Raw genomic sequence first — 23,842 nt, forward strand, 5'->3', positions numbered from 1 at the left:
AAGTTTCAACCCACTTCAGACAGATCTTGAAGTGAAATCAGCGAAGACGATGAATTAAATTGTCAGATATCGTCGTGTTTTCTTAACAGTCACAGAATTTTAAAGTGAGTATAATATATTATACTATTGTCCACTGTAATACAAATGCATTGTAATTTCATACCGGGTTATAAAATACACAACTTTTAAATGAAACTAAAATTAATTGTTCACTGTTCAAAAATTTCATTTACTTAAGGGATTTTATTCACCCCTGGTATGAACAAGCGTTTTGGAATGCTAAATAGCGCGTAACTTTTTAAATACTTTGTTTATAATTAAGATTGTAACTAATCATTTATATAATAATATAAATGAATTATTAAAAGTGAAACCATTCAAATATATTACGTTAGAGAAAATTGGTGAAAACCAAATTAATTTCTCCCTTGCAATGTGACATTTTTGAATGGTTTCAGTTTTAATAATTAATTAATTTTATTATCTAAATAATGTGCCACAATTGTCATTATAAACAAAGTATTAAAGAATTTATGCGCAATATAGAATTAGAAAAAGCTTGCTCAGGCCAGGGGTGACTTACTGCCCCTTAAAAAAGACTCAAAATTTCATTGTAACAAACCTTACGTGATAGGCTAAAAGATAAGTAAAGTCATATTTGACATAGGCATAAAAAATACGTCTAAAATCACATTTCAAAAATTATAAAATGTTGCATACTTAATGTGTAAAAAATATAAATGCAAGTTTTATGAGGAATACATCAAATTTTCTGTTTTATTTTTAGTTGGATAAACTCTTGTACAGAGGTGCTGAAACAAATAGTCTACATTTAAACTTTAAGCGTTTTGTTTCATACTTCTCTTCGTAGCTTTGACTGGGTTATTCGAGCCGTCTCCAACTGAAACAAAAATTAGGCTAGTGTAAGCATACCACATTGCCACACTTCGGTTTAAATATAAATTGCTTTGATTAGACCAAGACAAACCAAATTTTTTATTTTGCGCCAAATATAAATCAGACCACCACTGAAAGAGTCTTGTAAGGTTTGATTTGTGTGTACGTGAAAAGATATCAAGTTGTCAGCAGATAAAAATGTTTCAACACACGTTGTGGTCCAGATCTATGAAAGCTTAATGAACGTTGTTTGGTGCTCTTAAGCATCAGCAACATGTAACTACTGTTATTATTTAACTCCTTTTTTAATTACTTTCACTATTTGGACGTTGGGCGAACCATTATACCATTTTTGTACAACGAGTCAGTAACCATTTATCATGGTGTTCGCTTTAACTATTAAATATCTCACTGGCTTAACTTTAGCATTCACCAGCAGGCAGATTGTATCGGTATGACGGAGTATTCCGGCACCCACGCACCTGCCCATTCTCTAGATACCAAAACCTATTTTAAAATACATAGAGGTGACAATATTGGCTGTTTCCTAATACCTCCTTAAAAGATCCTTTAGTCTAAAGAATACTTAAATCGTACATATTAAAGGATGTTGGGCATTTTTGTTAATTTGAGATTAGATTCAAGGAGTTTTAAGAATCACCACCGAAGCAGCCTTTCGTAAAATGACGAGCCGCTCGTATCATTTCAGTAACTGTGCGGCCTCTGAGATGTTTGTGGTGCTATGTTCTAGTAAACATGCAGCAATATTTTGTTAATTAGTCAGAAAACGGCTGTATACACCTTTTTACGCCTATATACAACCGTCAAATAACTAACCTAAATTTGTAAAAGTTAAAAATCGAATAAAATTTGAATGTGAAAAATTGGCAAATGCCACAAATTACTGCTGTAAAATTACTTATTTGTTGATGCACCCTGTTATGTTGTCGTCTAAAGAATTCTGATATCCTTTCACAGTTGTTTCACACTGAATGCAGCCGTTAAAAAGGACATACTTTGGTCAAGGCTGCATCAATAAAGAGCCCATCTGTACTGTTCCGAAACAGCTATTGTTGTAGCGGTGACCGAAAAGAATGTGAAGTGTAAACATTCAGCAGCGGAATAAGGTTATGTTAAGCAAAACCGCGTATATAAGCGCATGCATAATTCATGTACATTTAACAGGTCTGAGCATCTCCCATGGACTATCGGCGCTTGCCGGTGACCCATCTGGCATGGCCCTCGATAGTAACACGCGGGGCTGTCTGATTGTGAGTCTCGTCTGGAAACTGCCAGACACATGAACACACCACCTGAGTGCGTGATACGCCGGCAGAATGACAAAGCAGAGGTGCGTTCCTCGGCGTAGTTTCCAGATCGGTCGACGGATATATCCTGCTTCTCACGCGCATGAAGTACCGTGGTGTCGTTCAAGGCAGACCTACTGCTGTCTAACACCTAGTCACACGCCTGGATCATCTGCGTTCGTGGCGTCCTTGAATTAGTTCACTTTTTTACTGTTAAAAAAATTAAAAAGAAAGAAGTAGTGTATAAATGTATGACCGGCGGCAGAATTAGGGTTGAAAAGCTGGAGCCGAAGTCTATCATCTGTTACTGTGATGTAACGGCGTCTATCTAGGTGTGAAGTTTCCTTAAAATTCTTCAAAAATTCCTAAAAAATTTAATACTTATAGGGAATAATTCCCTTTACGTAGGAAAATTTCCTGTTTCAGCCCTTATAAATGCCGATGGCTTTAAAATACCCAAAATCAGCCTAAGACTCCTAAAAACAAGCCGCCCTAAGTCTCTGAGGTCATGACGTTGACAATTAGGATAATGTCATGGCCTCCATTTTGAGTTATGACTTCATGTCCATCATCTTGAGAATCTGTAATTATTACCTAAATAAGAAAATCGGTAAAACATTTACGACGTCAAATCCAATATGGCAAACATCGGCTCCAGTTCCTTTACTCTAACCCTGCTGCCAGACATACATTTATACACTACTGTAAGTTGGGTTAAAATCGTTACATAAATAAAAAAATTTCAAAAATTAGTATCTTTTTTTTGGGGGGGGGGGGGTGAGTTTCTTAAGGCCGGTCCACACGCATCGTTTTGTACACAGTTTTGACTGCGGAGGCAAAACTGTGCAAACAAAAGGTTGCAGTTTAGCCGTGTCCACACAACACAGTTTGCAGTCAAGTTTTATCCTATCAGTTGAAGAATTCCTTACTTTGGCCAATTCTTTCCGGCATACCGACCTCAAAGAATTAATGTTTTTTTTTTTTTTTGTGATTTTATCTCTGTTAGCCGCGATGTCAACCTCTTTGTATTTTTGCACAAGTGCTTCATACGCTTGACTTTTTTTTATCCCTATCGCTATATTCTTTTGATTTGACCCGCCACAAACACGAAAAGGACTTGTACAGACCAAGGAACTCTGTTATAAATTCACGTAAACACTGTCGTAAATCGGTCATCGTTGAACAGATTTTTGCCTTTATTATGCTATTCCACAGACTTGTCGCAATGAGTCTTACACCATTAAACGTACCTTCTGATACATCCAAATTACGCAACAGCAGTGTAATAATTATTTTTTTTCAATCTCAATTCATGTGATAGCAATTCTGAAATGTTGACAGTATTAAGGATTTCTTTTTTAAATTAGAGTGCTTCATAACCAAAGAAACACTTAGCTAACACTACACGTGGTTTTCTTAATACAATAAAATTGTATATCTATTTGATGTGAGTGCCATCTGTAGTTCAATAGATAATTAAAACTGATAACGACCGTGAGTCCCATGTGTTATTGAGTATCTATTTTAAAAACTACAACTTGTGTTGAGTAGCTAATACAAAAGTTAACAAAATCTAGGGCTAACGATCTATAAAGAAACGTTTAGAAAAATATATTTTTTTTTTGTATAAAATCACGTTTTTCCAAGCAAAACACGGGTAAATTGGCCTGAATCGGATCAGGGGCCGAATCGGGTCATTCTTGTTCTCGGCGTCACTACTGGTACCTAAACTAAAAATAGATAGGCCACTTGTGCTATATAGTTTTTAAGAGTATAAGAAAAACGCTGCTGTGAACTTGTGTGCAATGTTACCGGCGCAATGCTGTTCCAGTTACCGTAGTTTTGTAAAGGTGAGTATTCACGAGTGTCTGTTTCTAAAAGTTTTCTTATTTTAGTTGGTTTTATTTCACAGATAAATAATATTTATATAAGTATTCAAGCTCACCGGATCATGCATGTAACTAATACACGAAGTTACGAGTTAGTATCTATTATCGTTTAGTTTTTAGCTTCACTCTGTTCAGCCAACTTAATTTTTTGAACTTTTCACGTCAATCGAATGAAGCGGGTCAGAGTTCACAGGGCGAATAAGGTCATCCGTTGAATTTTGTTTACTGAGAGATTTCATTACTGGGATGTTTTTTCTATGACAGATGGGCAAGTACAAGCGGTAAACGACGCAAATGTAAAACAATTTTTACAGATGAAAAGGAATTAGCATTAAAAACAGAATTTCTCGACTCTCTAAATGTGTTTCGGTGTGACTAGTCAAGATGTTAGAAAAGTTGTGTTTTCGTTTGCTCTAGAAAATAACATAACAATTAAATTTCAAAAAAAAATTTAAATAGCATGACCAGACTTTGTGATTGTATTTCTAAGAAGGCGCACCTGACATTGCCTGCGTTAAACAAAAGGTCTTTCTTTCTCTCACTGTGAAGGCCTTAACAAAGTGAAAGTGAACGAATATTTTGACTTGCTGGAATAGGAGTTTAACAAAATACAATAATGACAAGTTCTGCAGAAATTTATAATTACGATGAGTTTGGTTTTCCTCTCAGCCAAACATGGGTTGAAAGAGGCGAGAGCGTTAATGCTGTGTCTTGTACCAATGCAGTGGGGAATAATATTCCTCCATTTGTAATGTTTAAAGGGAGGCGGTATCATGAGGAATATGAAGATGGTTTCCCAAATGGCATGGAATTCATTAATTCGGAAAGTGGTTGGAATGAGAAGGCTTTTGGTGAAATGGTTGCATCATTTTTAGAAATTTAGGATTGCTGGCCGATGTTTGTTAGTTCTAGATGGTCACTCTTCTCATAAATTCATCCCATCTTTGGAATTCTATGAGCGAAATTCAATCAGCATCATTTGCCTGCCCCGTCACACGACTCACATACTCCAACCATTGTACCGGTCCTTTTTTTAACATTTGAAAACATTTTACAATGAAGCGTGCGACAAATTTGTTTATCAACATAAAAATAAAAATAACTTGGGAAAATTTTCAAGATTGCATGATCACATGCAGCCACGTCTAGTAATGCTGAGAGTGGTTTGCGTCTACAGGGATTTGTCCTTTAAATAGAGATGCAATTCAGGACCATGAATAATCGCCATCTTCAGCCTGCGAGCCAGTTTCACTGCTTAAAAAAAATGCTGATAGAAATAATATCATTGGAACTGACATAAACCAAACAGAAAGGGTGCTTGCACCTATAGCTAGATTTGAGGGTCTAGTTCAAGAAATTTCTAGTGCAGGCCTAGAAACCTTGAAAAAACCTAGTCCTGTTTGCTCTTATAGCCCTAGTAGACTTACAACAGGTTTCCATGATCTCTTGTGTACTCCAGTGAAAAAAGTGGCAGCAATAAAACGAACAGCAAGGAAACCAAAAACTAAATTACTTACTTCCTCAGAATTCATTGCTGAAGAAAAGTCTAGAAAGTTAGGTAAGGACAGAAAGACGACTGTGTAATAAAATGAACTAAAATCAAATAAAACTTGCACCAAGAGAAATATTGACAGGCGTAGTTCTGAATCCGCAGATGAAGAAGACGATACAGCATGCCTTTTATGTAACCTCAAGTATTCAGATCCACAATTCATCGCCAAAGGAGACTGGATACAAGGATACATGGTCAAGAAGGCAAAGAATGATATCACGAACTTTATGTCAGAGCAAAAGAAAAAAAGTAGTTTGTATGTTTTAAATAAACTGACAAAGTTAAAAAAGGAAAATATGATTTACTAACTTTATAAACATGTTACTGTTAAAATGACTAGGTAATCTTACATTTTGTAAATGACGTAATTATCTGCTATTTTTCACTCCATATAAACCTTAAAACAATGAACAATTTGATTTGTTTTTGTTTTTCTTATTATGTATCTATATTTGCTTAATTTTTTTCAAATTAAAATGCGTTTTTTTTTGTATTTACAGTTTATTTGTGTCTTGGTTTACTATTGTAGGTTAAAATGTCTGAAAAATTTTATTTTCTAACTGGAGCATATTATTTTTATAAAAATTTTATGTTGAGAATATTGTGACAAAACTTTATTTTTGTTTGTGTAAATTTATATGTAAGATTAAAGTTTTGACAACTGATATTGAATTATTTTAATTTTGTATATTTATTTTCTAGTTTTTTTTTTGCTGCCCCGATTCACCCTATTTAGTGACCTTATTCAGAAATCCTATTCGCCTTTAAACTTGGGCTAGTACGGCCACTTACTGTATTTTATATATGACCTCGTTGCTTGAAAAATATTTGTAACAAAATTTGTTTTGAGGGTGTAAACTAATAAACATTTCTTCTGATAATATTATTATTTTTTGGTTTTTACTTTGGTGTTCTTAATTGGTTGTTTGATTTTGTGACCCAATTCAGACCATGTTATATATATATACTTGAAATGCAAAATTTTATAAAACTATAAATTTTCATCCAAATAGTTAGAGCTGTTTCCGAGATGCCAATGTACAACAATTTGTTTGTGTGTGTGTGTATATATATATATATATAAGAATTGCTCGTTTAATAGTATAAGCTTTTATGAGATTATGGTACAATATTTCCTTCTTTTAATAATATAACTATAATTCACTCTAACTAAATGGAACAATGTAGGAAAGCATATTGTTGTGTGTCTACATTATCAAGAACTCTGCGCTATCTATACATTTCAATATTAACTAAGGGTTGTAATTCCAGGATTCTTACGCATTTTTTTACGTCGCTATTAATTTATTTTATGACTTTATATAAAACATTAAGAATTAAAGGATAGTTGTACTATTATACAGTTTTATAGAAGTAAAACTTCTTTGTGTGTGGTGGGAGTAAAATTTCAAGGTTGAATTTTAATGCGTTTTCGTGAAACGGTTGTGAAATTTTTCTGACGAGAAAAGGACAGGGAATATATCATTGTTGCTAATCATTGTGTAAAATGGAATTTCAATATCTTATGTACGTATTTTACTAAAAAATCAACAGTTTAATGATTCTTTCTAAAATTATTTAACAATATCCACCATATGATGGCATTATACGAGATCAGTGGCGTAGTTAGGATTTGTGTATCGGGGGTGTTAAGAAGCATGCGTCCGCCCCACCCCCCTCCGTATTAGAGCGGGGGGTCCGGGTGTCCTCTCCCGGGAAAATTTTGATTTTAAGGTGTAAAATAGTGATATTTTAGCAGTTTTTGGTACTTAAATTTAAATATTGTAATGGTAAAAAATTTATTAATTTTAATATGAAATTTGTTCAGTGATGAATAAAAAATTAATTAAAGATTTGGTGCTAAGGGGGGGGGGGGGGGGTTGAACCCCTAACCCCCCCCCCCTGGTTACGCCCCTGTACGAGATTCAAACTTCTTGCAGTAGCCCTTATGCAGCTACTGCTTGTTCTCCTAACCAGAGTGACATCCCCACTGGAGCATGCCACCAACTGCTCTGTGACGGTGCGACTGGCAGCACGACACGCCGAGCCACTCACTGCAGTAGGGGCTGGCTGCGCCGGTCACCAGGTCCAGCACGCCCAGGGCCCGGTAGCGGGGGTCGTCCCGGCCGAGGAGCCTGCACGTCCGCGGCGAGCACTGCGCGGGCCCGCTCCTGCACACGCGCATACCTGCTAGTCACGTGTACCTTGTGTTGTGCACCGTGCACTCCGTCCTTTCCTACGATATGCCTAGTTATGTGGAGTGCCACATACGGTGTGTTGTGTCCCCTGCACGATATCGTCTTCAAGGGTCTTGTAATGACACAATTTCACAGTTGATACTCTCTGATATCTTCTCATTGTTTTAAAATGTTTAAATACTATTTTTTAATGATATAAAAATTAAAATATTTTATACAAAGATTTATAAGGATATAAACCAAAACAATCACATGTGCAAATAAAATAAAAAAATAAACAGGAATTTTTTTAAACGAACTTTGTTCTTGCTTGTAAAGTTCGTGGTGCCAGCAGCGAGCTAATTCGTAGGCTCCCGCCACTTTTAGACCACCTAAGTGAAGCACGAACTAGCCCACACACAACCACAACCATATGCACTCACCCGCCGGTCCTCCTGCGGCCGCAGAAGGCGCAGTCGGCGCGCGAGATGGCCTCCAGGTACACGTCCACGCTGCGCCCGTGCGAGCAGCCCACTATCTCGTCCACGTCTGGGCAACCAGAACCAGAGAACCAGTCAAGCAATCAGTGAAGGATCACCGAGTGCGTGTTCGCCCGCCAGCCTGTCGGGGTCCGGGGCACGAAACAGCATCTGTCCAACCTTTTCATTTTAAGCTACAATTAGAGACAGAACAAATTTGCCGATTCATTTCATGACTGGTTAAAATCAAAAACACATACTTTTAAGATGTTTTTTTCTGTTGGCTCATCCTTCATTTGGACGACTCTGGGCCAGTAATAAACCCTGAACTAAAGACAAACTAGTTTATATGGCGAACTAGACAGCAGCAATTAACCAACATTATTGCCCGAGTACACAGGGGACTCAGTAGTCCATTCTCAAGGTTATCGAAACCACGAAATTTTCTAGTCTCTAGCTATAACCATAATCTGTAAACAACATTTAAAGAGACATAACCCATATTTATAACACTAGTTAGTGTTCTTCCTAAAAAAAAACGAAACCATATATTTATTGGACAAGGGTCCACTGTATTTTGATATCTATGCTATCAAATCTTAAGAGCTTGTAATAACTTGGGCCTGGTGGACAGTTCACACATGTCCCCTCACCCCCCACACCTAACCAAAAGTGGGCCTGAATGAATGAACTAAAGCATCGACATCGGGTTATTAAAAACTTGAATGATATTGTAGTCAAAGAATTATAAAGGGAAAAAAAATGAGAGGGGGTGGAGATGAAACTGGAGATTATCAAAGGAAGATAACCCGCGAATAAAAACGCTCCCACATTTGCCACTTGATAAAAATACGGGTCCCTAAGGAATATGGCAGTATTTACGCGAGGGAAAATCGGCAGTCATGCCAGGGAGCAAGATGTCAGTGACACAAGGGATCATGTCGAAAATCATGCCACGGAACAGGCCTGCTGTCACTCCAGGAAGCAAGACAACAGTCATGCCAGGACGCAAGCCAGCAGACACACCAGGGAGGAAGATGACAGTCACGCCACGGAGAGAGCTGGCAGCCACGCCATGGAGCAAACCGGCAGGCATGCCATGGTGCAATACGGCAGACATGCCAGTAGGCAAGATGACAGTCACGCCAAGGGGCAAGACGGGAGTCACACCAGGGAACAAGACGAAAGTCATGCCGGGGGGTAAATCTACAGACACACCAGGGAGTAAGACTGCTATAATGCCACGGAACAAGGGAGCATTCTCGCCAGGGAGCAAGAAGAATGTCACGCCAGACAGCATGTCGGCAGTCACGCCATGAGGCAAGACGGCAGACACGCCAGTAGGCAAGACAACAGTCACACCAGGGGAAAAAACAGCAATCATGCCAGGCAGGATATTGGCAGTCACTCCATGAAGCAAGCTGGCAGATACACCAAGGGGGAAAACAGCAGTCATAACAAGAAGCAAAAAAAAACAGTCACGATAGGGAGCAAGACGGCAGTCATGCCAGGGGTAAGACGGCAGTCATGCCAGAAGGCAAGACCGAATTATCGCTATGGGGTAAGATGGCAGGCTCTCCAGGGAGTATGTCGAGAGTTAGGCCAGGGTGTATTATGGCAGTCATGCGAGGAGGCAAGACAGTAGTAACGCAAGGGTGTATGTCGGCAGTCACTCCATGGAGCAATTGGCAGTCACATTAGGAAGTAAGACGACAGTTATGCCATAGAGGCAACACGGAATTGACATCAGGCTAAAGATGACATTCGCTACAGGGAAAAAGATGACAGTCACAACAGGGAGCAAGAAGGCAGTCAAGTTGGCAGTCACACCAGGAGGCAAGTCACCAGTTACACAAGGGGCAAGTACACATTCACGCCAGGGGGCAAGACGCCAACCATGCCACTGAGGAAGCCAAAAACTATGCTAGGGGGCATGTCGGCTTTTATGCCAGGGGGTATTTCGGCCGTTATACCAGGGAAAAATCTGTAGTCACACAACATAGTAAGCCAACAGTCGTAACACGTAAAAGCCAGAAATGACGGCAGGGAAAGGCCAGCAATCTAGGGAGGGTAGGTCAGCAGTCGCAGAAAGGACAAGACATCAGAAACGTCCGGGAAGAACTGCAGTCTGGTCAGGGGCAATTTAGCTGAATGCCTGTGGGCAAAAGGGCTGTCACACCAGAAGGCAATTAGGCAGCCACACCATGGAGAAAGCACACAGTTATGCTAAGGGTAAGTCAGCAGGCATGTCTGGGAAAGAGCCAGCAGTCACTCCAGGGGCAACTAGGCAGTCATGCAAGGTGGCAAGATGATAGGCACACCATGGCGCAAGCACGCTTATACACCAGGGGAAAGCCGGCAGTCATGTCAGGAGCAAGTAGGCATTCTGCCAGGGGGCAAGATGGCAATTACACCAATGATAAAGCCGGGAGTCATGTCAGGGGCCATGTCAGCAGTCACACCAGGGAGAATGATGGTGGTAATGGCAGGGGGCAATTCGGCAGTTATGCTAGAAGGCAAATCAGGAGTCAAGACATGGGGCAGGATGGCAGTCATGATAGGTAGCCAGTGGACAGTCACAGCAGAAGGGAAAAATTGGCAGTCATAGAAAGGGGAATGACATCAGTAATATCAGGCATGGTAGCAGTCATGCTACTGAGTAAGATGGCAGTCACACCAAGGGGCATATCGGCAGTCATGCCAGGAAGCAAGATGGCAATCATGCCACAGAGAAAGCTGTTAGTCAAGCCAGCCTGCATGTCGGCATTCGAACCAGGAAGCAAAATATCAGTCACAACAGGGGGCATACTGGCAATAATGTCAGGAGGCAAGAAGAAAGCCATGTCAGGGGACAAGACAGCAGCCATGCGATCGCTAAGACGTCATTCACACCAAGGGCATTTCGGCAGTCATGCCATGGAGCAAGAAGACAATCATGCTAGGCGGCATGTCAGCTGTTACACAAGAAGGCAAGATGGCAGTCACACTAGTGGGCATGTCAGCACAACACGAGAGAGCAAAATGGCAGTAATGCCAGGGGGCAAGACAGCTGACTCGCCAGAAGGAATGTCAGCAGTCAAGACAGGGAACAATACAGCAGTCATGCCTGAGGGAATATCGTAAGTCATGCCAGAGGGAATGTCGGCAGTCACACCAGAAAGCAACATGCAGTCACGCCAGGGTGCAATACAGCATACATGCCATGGTACATGTCGGCAGTCACATAATGGATCAAGATGACAGTTATGATTCGGGGAAAGATAGTAGCCATGCCAGAGGGCAAGACACAGTCATGCCATGGAGCAAGTTAGCAGACATGCCAGGGAGAATGTCAGCAGTCACTCTAGGGAGCAAGACAGCAGCCATGTCAGGGGCAAATCGGCAGTCACTCCAGGTGGAAAGACGGCAGTCTTACCGTGGAGCAAGCCAGAAGTCAAGCCAGGGAGCATTGCTGTAGTCACGCCATGGAACAAGACGACATACACTTCAGGGTGAATTTCAGTATTCATGCCAGGAAGCAAGATTGCAGTCATGCCAGAGGGTGTTTCAGCAGTCTTGCTAGGGATCAAGATGCAATCATGTTAAATAATAAGCTTGCAGTCACTCAATGGAGTAAGTCTTCTGTCATGCCATAGAGCAAGTTTGTAGTCATGCCAGTGGGCAAGACAGCAGTCTTGTAATGGATCAAGCTATAAGTTACTCCAGGGGGTATGTCGGCAGTTATGCAATGGACCAAGACAGCATTCACACCAAGGGGCATGACCACAGTCTTGCCAGGGGGCATGTCGGCTGTCAAAACAGGGGACAAGATGACAGTCACACTTAAAGGCAGTCATGCCAGGGGGCCATACGGCAGTCAACGATGGATAAAATAGGCAGTTACACCAGGGAACAAGATGGCAGTCACACCAGGGATCAAGATGGCAGGTAAGCTACGGTTTAAGCCCTTAATTAGGCCAGGGAGAGCTGGCACTCTCGTCAGGGAATACTAATGCTGCCATGCCATGGGGAAAGATGGCATACATGCCATGGAACAAGCCCGAAAGTATGTAAGGGGAAAGTTGGCAGTGGGGGAGAAATGGCAGTCAGGCAGTGGGCATCATGTCGGCAGATATGCCATGGAGCAAGATATCACTTATGCCATGAGGCATGTTGGCAGTCATGCCAGGCAGAAAGACAGCAGTCCTTCTATGGGTCAAGATGACTGTCATTCCATGGTTTAAGATGACAGTCATGCCAAAAGGAAAGACGGCAGTCCCGCCACGAAGCAAGCACGTGGTTACGCTGGGGGAAAGTCGGCAGACATAGGTGGGGCAAGTCGGTAGTCGTGCCAAGGGCAAGACATGAACCACGTCCAGGGAAAAGCCGGCAGTATAGCCATGGGGCAAGATGGCAGTCACACTACTGATTTAGCTGTAATTCATGCCATGGAGCATATTAGCTGTCACGACAGGGGCAAGATGGCTGTCACTCCAAAGAGAAAACCAGCAGTCATTCCAGGGTCCAGCCGGCTTTCCCCCAGAAGCATGTTAGAAGTCACGTCATGGGTAATTTAACAGTCATTCCATGGAGCAAGTCAGAGTCATGCAACAGAGCAAGTTGGTAGTCCCTTTAGTGGGTACGCCATTAGTCATACTAGGGGAAAACCTCGCATCATGACACAGAGCAAGCATCAATGCAAGTGATAAACTGGCAGTTATTCCAAGAAAAAAAGCTAGCATCATTCAATGGGGCATCCACCAGTTATGCTAGGGGGAAAGCTGTCACCCAATGGAGCATAACTGCAGAAAGGGCAGAGGGAAAAATGACATTCTGCTAAGGATCAAGCTGATAGCCACGCCTGAGAGAAAATAGGCCAAATTCACTATAGTTCAAGCTGGTAGGATTGTTAGTGAGCCTTCCAGCAGTCACGCCGGTGGGCAAGCTGGCAGTCACACCAGGCACCAAGAGGGCAGTCATGCCATGGAACATCTGGAATTTACTCTCGGGGGGGGGGGGGGTGAACTGATAGTCACCCCATCGAGCATGACTGCAGTATGGCTAGGGGCAAAACAGCAGTCCCCTAGGGACTAAGCCAGCAGTAACACCATGGTGCAAATTGGCAGTTACTCAAGGGAGCAAACTGGCAGTGTGGAAGTCGTTAGTCATGCCAGGGAGCAAGCCAGTAAACACTCCATGGGATGTGCCAGCAAAAATTCCATGGGGTGCGCCAGCAGTTACACAAGGGGGAAAGCATGATGTTAAGCCACACAGTAAGCTGGCAGTCTCGCATGGGGTAAGCCAGCAATAACGTCTGGGAAATATTTGGTAGTCACACTAGGGGGCAAACCATTAGTCACTCAACAGGGTAAGTTGGCAAACACGCTAGGGGGAAAACTGGCATTCACATCACAGAGTAAGTCAGCAATGTCCTCAGGTGGCAAGCTGGCATTTACATCAAGGGGAAAACCGGCAGTCATGCCAGGGAGGAAGCTGCCATATATGCTATAGGGCAAGCTGGTAGCCATACTAGGGGTCATGACTGCAGTAAGGCCAACGGACAATACAGTATTCTCCTAGGGAGCAAGCAGGCAGTAACACTGGAAGGAAAATTGGCATCAAGTCACACAGCAAACTTTTAGTAATCCTAGGAAGAAATATGGCAGGCATGTAGGGGGGAAAATGGTAGTCCTTTAATAAGTATATGCCAGCAGTTACACCTGGGAGCAATACAACTGTCATTCCATGGGACAAGCTATTAGTTATGCCAGGGGGCAAGCAGGCAGTCAGTTCATGTGGCAAGCCATCAGACATGCCTTGGGACAAGCTGGCAATTAAGCCAGGGGGCATGTAGAAAGTCATGCCAGTGAGTCAGATGACAGTTACGATAGGGTACAACATTTCAGTCTTGCCAGGAGGCAAGGTGGCAGTAACACCATGGGGAAAGCTGGCAGTTATGCTAGTTCTAAGCTGTTAGTTACGCCATGAGCTCAATGACAGTCATGCCAGGGAGCAAAACAGCAGTCTACTAGAAAGTATGCAGGCAGTCCCACCAGAGAGAAAGTAAAAATTCATGCCACAGGGCAAACCGGCACTCACTCCAGGGAGAAGCTGGCAGTTATTTCAGAAAGCTAGCTGACATTCTTTATATGGGGCATCTGGCTCTTAAACTAGAGTGTAAAGCCAGTACTAACGCCAGGGAGAAAGACTGCTTTAAGTTCAGGGGGGAAAAGGCAGTCCACTAGGGAGTAAACCGGCAGTCACCCCAAGAACCGAGCTGGCAGTCATGCCAATGTGAAAGTCAGTAGTCACTTCAGAAAGCAAGCCGGCAGTACGCCATGGGGTAAGCTAAAGGTGACACCAGGGGCAAGCTGGCAGTCACACCAGGGAGCAGCCGGCAGTCACGCTATGCGGCAAGCTGTTAGTCATGCTAGGAAGCAAGCTGCCTATTCACGCCTGGTTACAAAACATCAGTCACGCCATGGGGCAAGCTGGTAGTTACGCTAGAGGGCAAGCTGGCAATCTGGCCACAGGGCAAGCCGGTATTTACGTCATGAGCAAGCTGGCAGTCACGCCAGGGAGTAAGCAATTTGCTTAACTTTTAACGACTTAACATGTATAATATCTTATATATATTTTTATTTCTTTGTGTTTCATATAATTTTCGTGACATTAAAATAAGAAAATTCTTTCTGTAGCACGTTATCAGTTGTAACAGATTTAAGAAGTGCATTTTTTTTTAAAGTTGCATTGCATGCATACCGTCACAGGAATGGCCATCAGAGGAACGTTCCAAAATGTTCTTTCGAGCTGGAATGCACTGTAGTGCATGTCATGTTACATTTTCAATATTTTCCTATAAATTTTAATTTCATTTGTTAGTCCAAATTTTTGACATGCCATATTATTAATTCAACAAAATAAATAATCTATGAAATCTCCTCTAGTCTTTATATTTTGTAAACATTTGATGTTTATTAATCGGCAACGTCTGAAACAGCTGGGAGGTGAAAATAACCGTAATTTTTAGGCTGGTGACTGTTAACTAATAGACCTAATAATTACACAACACTGTGAATCTTGACTTCATGCTATGTCGCCCAAAAAACGTAATGTAAAATGTATGTTGTGATTAAAGTTTTAAAATTCAAAATGTAGTGGATTAAATAATTCCAAACAAAAAGTAAGCTTAAACGATATATCAGTGTGCGAGTGAGATAGAGTGATGAATTTGATTTTCCCTGAACATCAAACATACATTTACGTGTATGAACATAGTTTAGCTCAGATTTCTCCCGTGATAAATACATATATGTGACAAAAACTTTTTTTTTATTTTGTAGATATTTTTACGTACCTACGTAAGATTTGTTCACAAGCTTTCGCGACTATTAATTAGGAGTTTTCAAGCAATAGTTTGAAACCAAAATTCAATGTTGAAATTTATTATTGCATGCGCACTTGAGGGCCATTCACATTGTGACAAGTAGCTGTAGCTGATAAAACTTTGATGTATCGTTGTTACATTCTTGAAACAGTTACTTATAAGTCTGACAGTTGACCAATATCTTGCCTGTCATGTACGTTGGTACTTGCATTGATTATGGAACATAAACGTGTCCTGACATATTGAGAAATTTGGCCATTATGACACAAATGTGGCTTATGTCACAACTATCGAGTTTTATTAAGCAGGCCCAGAATAATATCGTTTTAACTGGTACAAACGATCGTTCCAAGCTACTGCCTTATCAGTCATAGTTGCATTAAGAAGATTTCAAGCTTATTTCAACACTTTTGAAATCAAATACTCAAAAATAAAATATCTGCCCATGTACTGGATAAAAATAGTTCGGGGTTCATATTGTGATGTTCTTCCGCATCGGTGACTAGCAAATAAAGAAACGAACATACCATCTTCCGGCAAGGAATCGAAATCTGCCGGTGTCTGTATGGAGTAATTTTTTGGATTACATCCTGGTTGAACTTTCCCGCCGTTCAAATAGAAGTCCACATGTCCTGAAACAAATGAAGATACAGTATTGACACAGATGCCCTACGCCCTAAAAATTTATAAATCAGAATTCTCTCTCCAGAAATATCACTTAGGGATCAGAAACCACAATAAAAAAAAAACAGAAATATATATTATAGCACATGTAGGTACATATACCTAAGTGTTACAGTGTTTATATTGAGGTATAAATTGTACATATTATTTAGACACACTGATTTGAGATTTCTCAATCTGTTTTTATGTTTACTCTTGGTAGCAGCACGACAGTAGATATATATAGTTCATCCTGGTGCACCGGTGGGTGGTGGGGGATTAAGGGATTATGTCACTTCCTTCGACCATGCACACACGAAAAAGTGTCCCGTTACGTTCATCAGCCATGTACGCACGAAAAAATGTCCCGTTACAGTAGTTGGAAATAGGGGGTTCAAGAACAGGCGCAGGAGCCAGGAGCCGGCCGCCATCTTGGATGACGTCATCGGCGGCCATCTTGGATGACGTCATCATGACCTTTGACCTTGACCTTTGACCTTGCCAATCTATGCTAATCTATGCCAATCTATGCTAATCTATGCCAATCTATGCTAATCCGTATGCTAATCTATGCTAATCTGTATGCTAATCCATGCCAATCTGTATGCCAATCCATGCTAATCCATCCGCCATTTTGTATTTCTAGAAATTTCCACCAACTTCGAATCGTGACGTCACCGTTGCACTTTGTGTCACGGACGCCATCTTGGATTTGAATTTTTTTTCGAACTTTGAAATTCGATGTAAACATCAACCGCCATCTTGTTTTCGTCTGCTGGTGGCCGCCATTTTGTTTTCGTCTGCTGGTAGCCGCCATCTTGTTTCGTCTGCTGCAGGCCGCCATCTTGTTTCCGTCTGCTGGAGGCAGCCATCTTGCGACGTCATATAGTTCTGTTGGTCGCCACCAGATAGCAGCAGGGATTATTTTATTTTTTTCTTTAACTAAAATATTTTCAGTGCCGAGGCTGGGATTCGATCCATGGGACGTGAAAACGTCCAGGATGTCGTGGTTACGAGGCGGACACCTTGACCACTAGACCACGAGACCAATTGGGATATGGTGGAATAAATAATCTATATATGCCACGTACTGACGTCAAGTTTTATGATAAAAGGGGGGAGGGTGTCTTTGTCTTCCCAAATGCATGAAATTCAAATTATTATTATACCATCGCCATCTTTAATTCCAGCACAGACTACCAGATGGCGCCAAATTCAAATATTAGTTAGGGAGTCGGCAGGCAGGTGTCGCATGCCGCCATCTTGGTTCTCAAGTTGGCTGGTAGATGTCGCTAGTATCGCGCGCCAAATTCAAAAATTAGTTGCCAGAGGCGCCGCCATCTTGGTTCTCAAGTTGGCTGGTAGATGTCGCTAGTATCGCGCGCCAAATTCAAAAATTAGTTGCCAGAGGCGCCGCCATCTTGGTTCTCAATTTGGCTGGTAGATGGCGCCACCGTCGCCATATTTTAGTTCATACAATCGATACCAGATGACGCCACCATCGCCATCTTTAGTTCCTAGTGTTGCTACCAGAGTGTGCCACCGTCGCCATCTTTAATTCTTAAAGTTACCGCCGGAGCGCGCCACCGTCGCCATCTTTAATACTTAAAGTTACTGCCGGATGGCGCCAAGTGTTATGTAGTCAGTCTAGACAAGTCGGGATAAGTTTGGAACCTGTAGCCATATTATTATTATTTATTAATGTATGTTTATTAAATATGATAGAGTATTTATAAAATATTGGTGTTGTGTAGAGTCTCTCTCTCTTCTTCTCGTAGTGGCGGAAGACATCTCGAAGATAGTGTTAGAATTTATGTATTAAAGCAATCACTCTAGCTGAGGAGACTAATAACTTATAGTTACAATTCAATAATAGCGGCAATTAAATGTTTTGAAATTAAAGCAAACAACGTAAATGTTAAACACATATTTATTTAAATCTTATTACATACAGCAAGGGGTAAGAACAATCGATGATTTAAAAGAAGTAAATAACGAGTAATAAAATCACATAATATTCACACACTACACATCATAGTTACAAAGGCAACATTAACTCGAGACCCAATACCTAAATATTAAGCATAACTACAAGTTACATAGAGTATAATAAACTCTGAAATACATATTAAAGAGAAAATTGATATAAATAACATTATACTTTGCTCAATAGTTCCAGAAGTAATGAACGTACAGCTACACGGGCAATCTCAACAGTTCTTTCATCACTAGTGTTTTCTGTGGAACATACTTGAGTGGTGTCTTCACTGATCGGACCTAGATGACTGAGATCTCGGGTTCGACTCTTGCGAGATGTAGGAAGGCGAAGCTGACGCCGGCGTTTAGGCTGGACTGCTACTGATGTAGTAGGTGCTGGCGATGTAGCACCCATCTGGGTACAGGCAGTTGATGTCTTGTGCCGTGTATTAAGTATCTAGGCACGTTTCATTTAAAAATTTTGTAATCTGAAATATTTTGGAAATATTATTATTTTTTTTCTCATCTTATTTTCTTTACGGCCAGGCCCTCAGCCTCTGTTCTCAGAGGCGAGCTGATTTTCTTTCCCAGCCTCATGCTAGGCTAGCATTCTGGCTAATATTTCCCCCGCCTTCAGTCACGCCTCAAGACTGTAATACCATTTCTCTTCGTGACCCTAACTGCAAAGGCAAGCCTGTAGCTTGCAGGCGACCAGTTCGCAGAGACGAGCTGAGATTCGCCTTTTTTATCACGTCGTAGTGTTATATTCGCCCCTCTGTAGCCACGACGGGGCGTAGTTTCCCACCAACGTTGCATTTCACCCCCCCCCCCCCTTCTCTGTTCCAAGTAAGACCAATGACCGGTCGTAACCCCCTGGACACCGGTGACCGTTTCCAAGGTCTCTTCGCAAAACGGGTGCGCCAAAACTGATCACAAGCGCTTCCTAGCGGCCAATTCGCGAACTTCTCAGCTTGCCTGCCCGCTAGGGCGCCAGGGAGCAGCACCTGCTTTGCCTTGAGTTATATGGACGCCGTGGGCGAGTCGATTCTTTTTTATTTCAGACAGCCCCCAACAGGTAGCGCTAAGGTCGACGCAATGCTACCAGCTTCGAGACTTCAATCAGAGTTTTTTTATGGCCCTCACTCGGGGAACTTCGGGACCTTTCGGTTCGGACTCCCAGTCCTCCCCTCCACTTTTGATTCAAGTTTTACTTTTAATTACGAGACGCGTTTCTCCGCGGGACACTTCGCGCCGCGACTGCAGACGGATCGTTTGATTATCGGCGAGTCGACGAGACTTTGCAAAACTTCCATCCGGCCGCAACCGACTATGTAGTCGCCTAATTGAGGGATGCTATCCCTAAAAACTTTTCAAGTAGTTTAGTCCGTCTGCAATGTAATAGTTATTTTTTTTTAGCTTTTCATTTTTTTTTGAAATTTATTATTATGAAGAAATCATCCGCGTCCTGCCGCGCAATTCGCGAGCTCCAGACCCCGGGCTGACTCCACGATGGCAGCGTGCTGGGCAACTCCCCTGTTTTGGTGAGTGATAATTCGCGAACCCTCCTTTTTCCCTTTAAATTTTTTTTTCGGGCATTTTCTGCCCCATAGACTGCCTGTATACCAGTTATAATCAGTTTTTATTTGGACTGTTGCAGACAGGGTTCGATGACCGGGAGAGATTGATACTCTCATCTCGTGGCCTCCCCCCCCCCCTTCCCTGTTCCGTGGGAAGAAACATTAGAAGAAACTTTTCTACCACCCGACGTGATTGTTTGAAGATTCCGGGTGGTAATGTAATTTAAACATTTCCCCTTTACCTAGCGACGTACTATCTCAGCCGGATGACCAACTCACCAGCGACCAGTGTTTTTCTCAAGAAATTGTAAAACTAATAGAACTAATTATCAATGTAATAATCGAATCCATCCAACTTTGGTTGTGAAAGTCATAATGCAAATGTTTATATGTCAAACTACGAATGTAAACTGTTCTCAATAAGCATAGGCCGGCCTATTTTCGTTTTCCTTTTGTTAATCTTTGAAAATTGTTAAAACCTTTTGTGTGTATGGTAAAATAATGGAAACATGATAATGAATCAGGGCAAATAAAACAGGGAAACTATAGATCAAGTTAATCGTGTAGTTTTTATTTTATTGATTATAACGATCCTACAACTTCCCCTTTGCTTGTTACTGGAAGTTCCTAAATTGTGTTTGTTCCCACCTCGTGTCGCCTCTGGTAAATCATTTCATTTAACGTATTTTTTTTTCCAGCTTGTTTCCAAGGCTCTTTTAATTAATTCAAAATAATTCTATTTTGAGGCACGAGGGGTGTTACAACTTGGTAGCAGAGCGTGGTTACCTTGGTCTATAGGCATACCTGAAAAATATAAGCATACCTAAACTAAAATTAAAAGTACAAAAAATTTTTTTTAATTAATTTTTGGTAATAATAATTTTGTAATAATATTGTAAACTGATCGCTGGTACACCCCCTAGTTATAATGAGTTAAATTTTTAAATTTATCTTGAGGTAAATTCCCGTGCGGACTTAGGTAGCGCGTAGCGCGCGAGACGTCCTTCAGCCAGCCAGCTGCCCTCTCCCCACCGCGCGTCACCGAACGTGCTGTTGACAAGGTCGTAGCCACCCCTCCCCCGTCCCTGCGCGCTGCTTATCTCTCACGGCGCGCGTTGTCGCGTCGAGTTCAGTTCACCGCCCTGTACGACCTTCGTAGGGGTGTCCAACTGTAATCTCACCTGGAACCTTACTGTCCCAGTAGCGCGAGACGAATGTCCGCGACGTATATTTTTTTTTGTTTTTGTCCAATTAATCCTGGACCATAGCAAATTTTTACGTGAGCAACTGTTCCGCTCACATCCTTTTCCCGACAGCCACATGGGAGCTGTCATGTTTGTTTTCCTCCCCCCCCCCCTCCTCCTTCTTCGAGCGGCCTCTGCCGCCCGCTTATCTTCGAGGGGTGACCACAGCTGACGTCTTTGTCGTGACGCCGGGCTCTGTTTATCTCCGCCCGTCGTAGTTACTTTATGACTGAGAGTCAAATAAGTTTATAGTTTTCCACTGTTGTCCCGCAGTAGTCAGCTAAATGTGTTTAAATTTAATTATTAAGTTTACATATGAACAAATAACTATAAGTTAAGAGTACTTTTTTTAGGCTACTAACGCCATTACTAATAAACACGCACATAATATTTAAATATAGATTTTAATTTACATATCAAGGGCTCCCCCCCCCCCATCATAATAATGATTTCAAACTATACTGAAAGACATTTGCCTTATAAGAATTTCACGTCTTACTTTATTAAAGTAATAATACTTGAAAACATAATATAGTAATAAAATAATAATAATATAATCAAGCATATCAAAATACGTATTTCCCGAAATTAAGTACCTACGAGGTGACTAGCCTCATTGTAATGTTTATAGTAATCACCGAGAGTGGTGAAATCCTTTCAACCTCCAACGAGAGAACCACTAAATTAATTTGGGTACGTTTAAGCATCCCGTCTCTAGGCTAGCCCACTCTATGTAATTTAAGATACTTTAAAGTTTTAATTTTTCCATATGTAAGTTCAGTCTTGAACAAGCTGCTTGCCGTAAATTGTTTTATTTTTTTTTAACTTAGTAATACTTCTCTGACAGTTCTTTTTTTAATCTTCATGAATTTTGTTCGACGATTTTATCTATTTAATTTTTGATTAAGTTCAATTTTTTTAATAATCATAATTCGTAAATTAAGCAAGAATAATGTTTGTAGTGTTTTTTGTACGGTTTTTGCGTTAATACTTGTACATGTTTATTTCTTTATTTTCCCTTGCACGTAAATGTGATGTACAGCGACGTACATAGATTCTGAGCACAGAAGCTGTCACATCTAGCCATTTTTTTGTTTCCTTTGCATTCTACCCCCAAAGCTGTATTTCTTTTACATCGCTATCGATGATATGGTTTATTTAAGTAAGAGCTACGTGACTTCCAGACGGCAAACTGGTCTCTTTTATGTGTATTTCTAAAATAGGAGCTAGGTCAAGCTAGCCAACGAGCAGCGCAAAAGAAGGGTCCTACGAGCCAACGAGCCGAGACTCGGTCCTCTAGGAGAAAAATCCTATGACCATAGAGTGTTACTGGGTTAGATCCCCAGCACTCACCTTTGGACGGCCTATGTTCAAACCCCCTCTCAGGCAGTGTGAAACCTTTCAGCAGTCATGGAAGATCTAACCGCTCCATGATAATTTATAACCCTTTTCATTGATAATCGTTGGTTTATTGCATTTTACCTTTCTTTAAATAATTTAAATTTGAGTGCGAAGAGTCGTTAATTTATTGTTTTGTTTGCAGAAAACTTTTAAATAATAAATATTAGTTAGTTATATTGAACATCAGAGTTGTATGCGCTAAAATTTCTCAATTTGTCGAATAATTAATTTTTTTTAAATTCATTCATTGATACGGATTGTTGATCTTTTAGGGTTTTCATCCCCAATCATTTAAAATTCCGACGAGGGAATACCACCCTTAGGCCCTGTGTCACTCTGGGACTGAGGATCTGTTTTACCTTCGGGGAAGCAGCAAATTTGACCGTCTTCTCCATGGCCTGATTGTGCAGGGCAAAGTCCCAATGCCTTCGGCCTTTTATGGAAAGACAATTGTACAGGGGTTCTATTCCCAAATATATTTTGTAAGTTACGGGTTACCATACCCATTTCCAGGGGTTACAATCCCCATCAGTCACTGAGTGCTCAAGGAAGCATTTCCCTTGTTTCGGCCTCAGTGCTTTTCGGCCCGCCTCACAGTGCCCATCATTAGAGTTTTGTCACGTGACACCATTCCCAACATCTGAGATCAACTTTCCTCATTACTTCATTCATCGTTAAGTGTTAATTAATTAATTATAATATACCTTCGATTTGATAAAGATATTTTTTTTATATGTAAGTAGTTTACTACAGTAGATCCTGGTACAGGGTAAGTTTCTGGAACCCAGGTTTTTGGTGGCTCAAGTGGGCCACCCTGACTCCGTCTTTCAGGGGGGAAGTATGTGCCGTGTATTAAGTATTTAGGCACGTTTCATTTAAAAATTTTGTAATCTGAAATATTTTGGAAATATTATTATTTTTTTTCTCATCTTATTTTCTTTACGGCCAGGCCCTCAGCCTCTGTTCTCAGAGGCGAGCTGATTTTCTTTCCCAGCCTCATGCTAGGCTAGCATTCTGGCTAATATTTCCCCCGCCTTCAGTCACGCCTCAAGACTGTAATACCATTTCTCTTCGTGACCCTAACTGCAAAGGCAAGCCTGTAGCTTGCAGGCGACCAGTTCGCAGAGACGAGCTGAGATTCGCCTTTTTTATCACGTCGTAGTGTTATATTCGCCCCTCTGTAGCCACGACGGGGCATAGTTTCCCACCAACGTTGCATTTCACCCCCCCCCCCCTTCTCTGTTCCAAGTAAGACCAATGACCGGTCGTAACCCCCTGGACACCGGTGACCGTTTCCAAGGTCTCTTCGCAAA

General features: G+C 41.4%; 1 protein-coding gene across 1 annotated transcript in view; it reads right to left on the minus strand.

Annotated features, from left to right (window-relative positions):
* Positions 1-747: 747 nt before the first annotated feature.
* Positions 748-23,842, minus strand: part of LOC134531093 (inactive pancreatic lipase-related protein 1-like) — a 68,339-nt gene continuing 45,244 nt past the window's right edge. Inside the window, exons 7-10 of the mRNA XM_063366631.1 lie at positions 16,195-16,299; positions 8,266-8,371; positions 7,701-7,816; positions 748-901 (exon numbers count right to left, since the gene is read on the minus strand). Of these exons, the coding sequence (XP_063222701.1) occupies positions 840-901; positions 7,701-7,816; positions 8,266-8,371; positions 16,195-16,299 (389 nt within the window). The 3' untranslated portion in view covers positions 748-839. The remainder of the gene's footprint in view (positions 902-7,700; positions 7,817-8,265; positions 8,372-16,194; positions 16,300-23,842) is intronic.

The sequence above is a fragment of the Bacillus rossius genome, chromosome 3, assembly GCF_032445375.1.
Source record: "Bacillus rossius redtenbacheri isolate Brsri chromosome 3, Brsri_v3, whole genome shotgun sequence".
Taxonomy (NCBI): Eukaryota; Metazoa; Arthropoda; class Insecta; order Phasmatodea; family Bacillidae; genus Bacillus; species Bacillus rossius.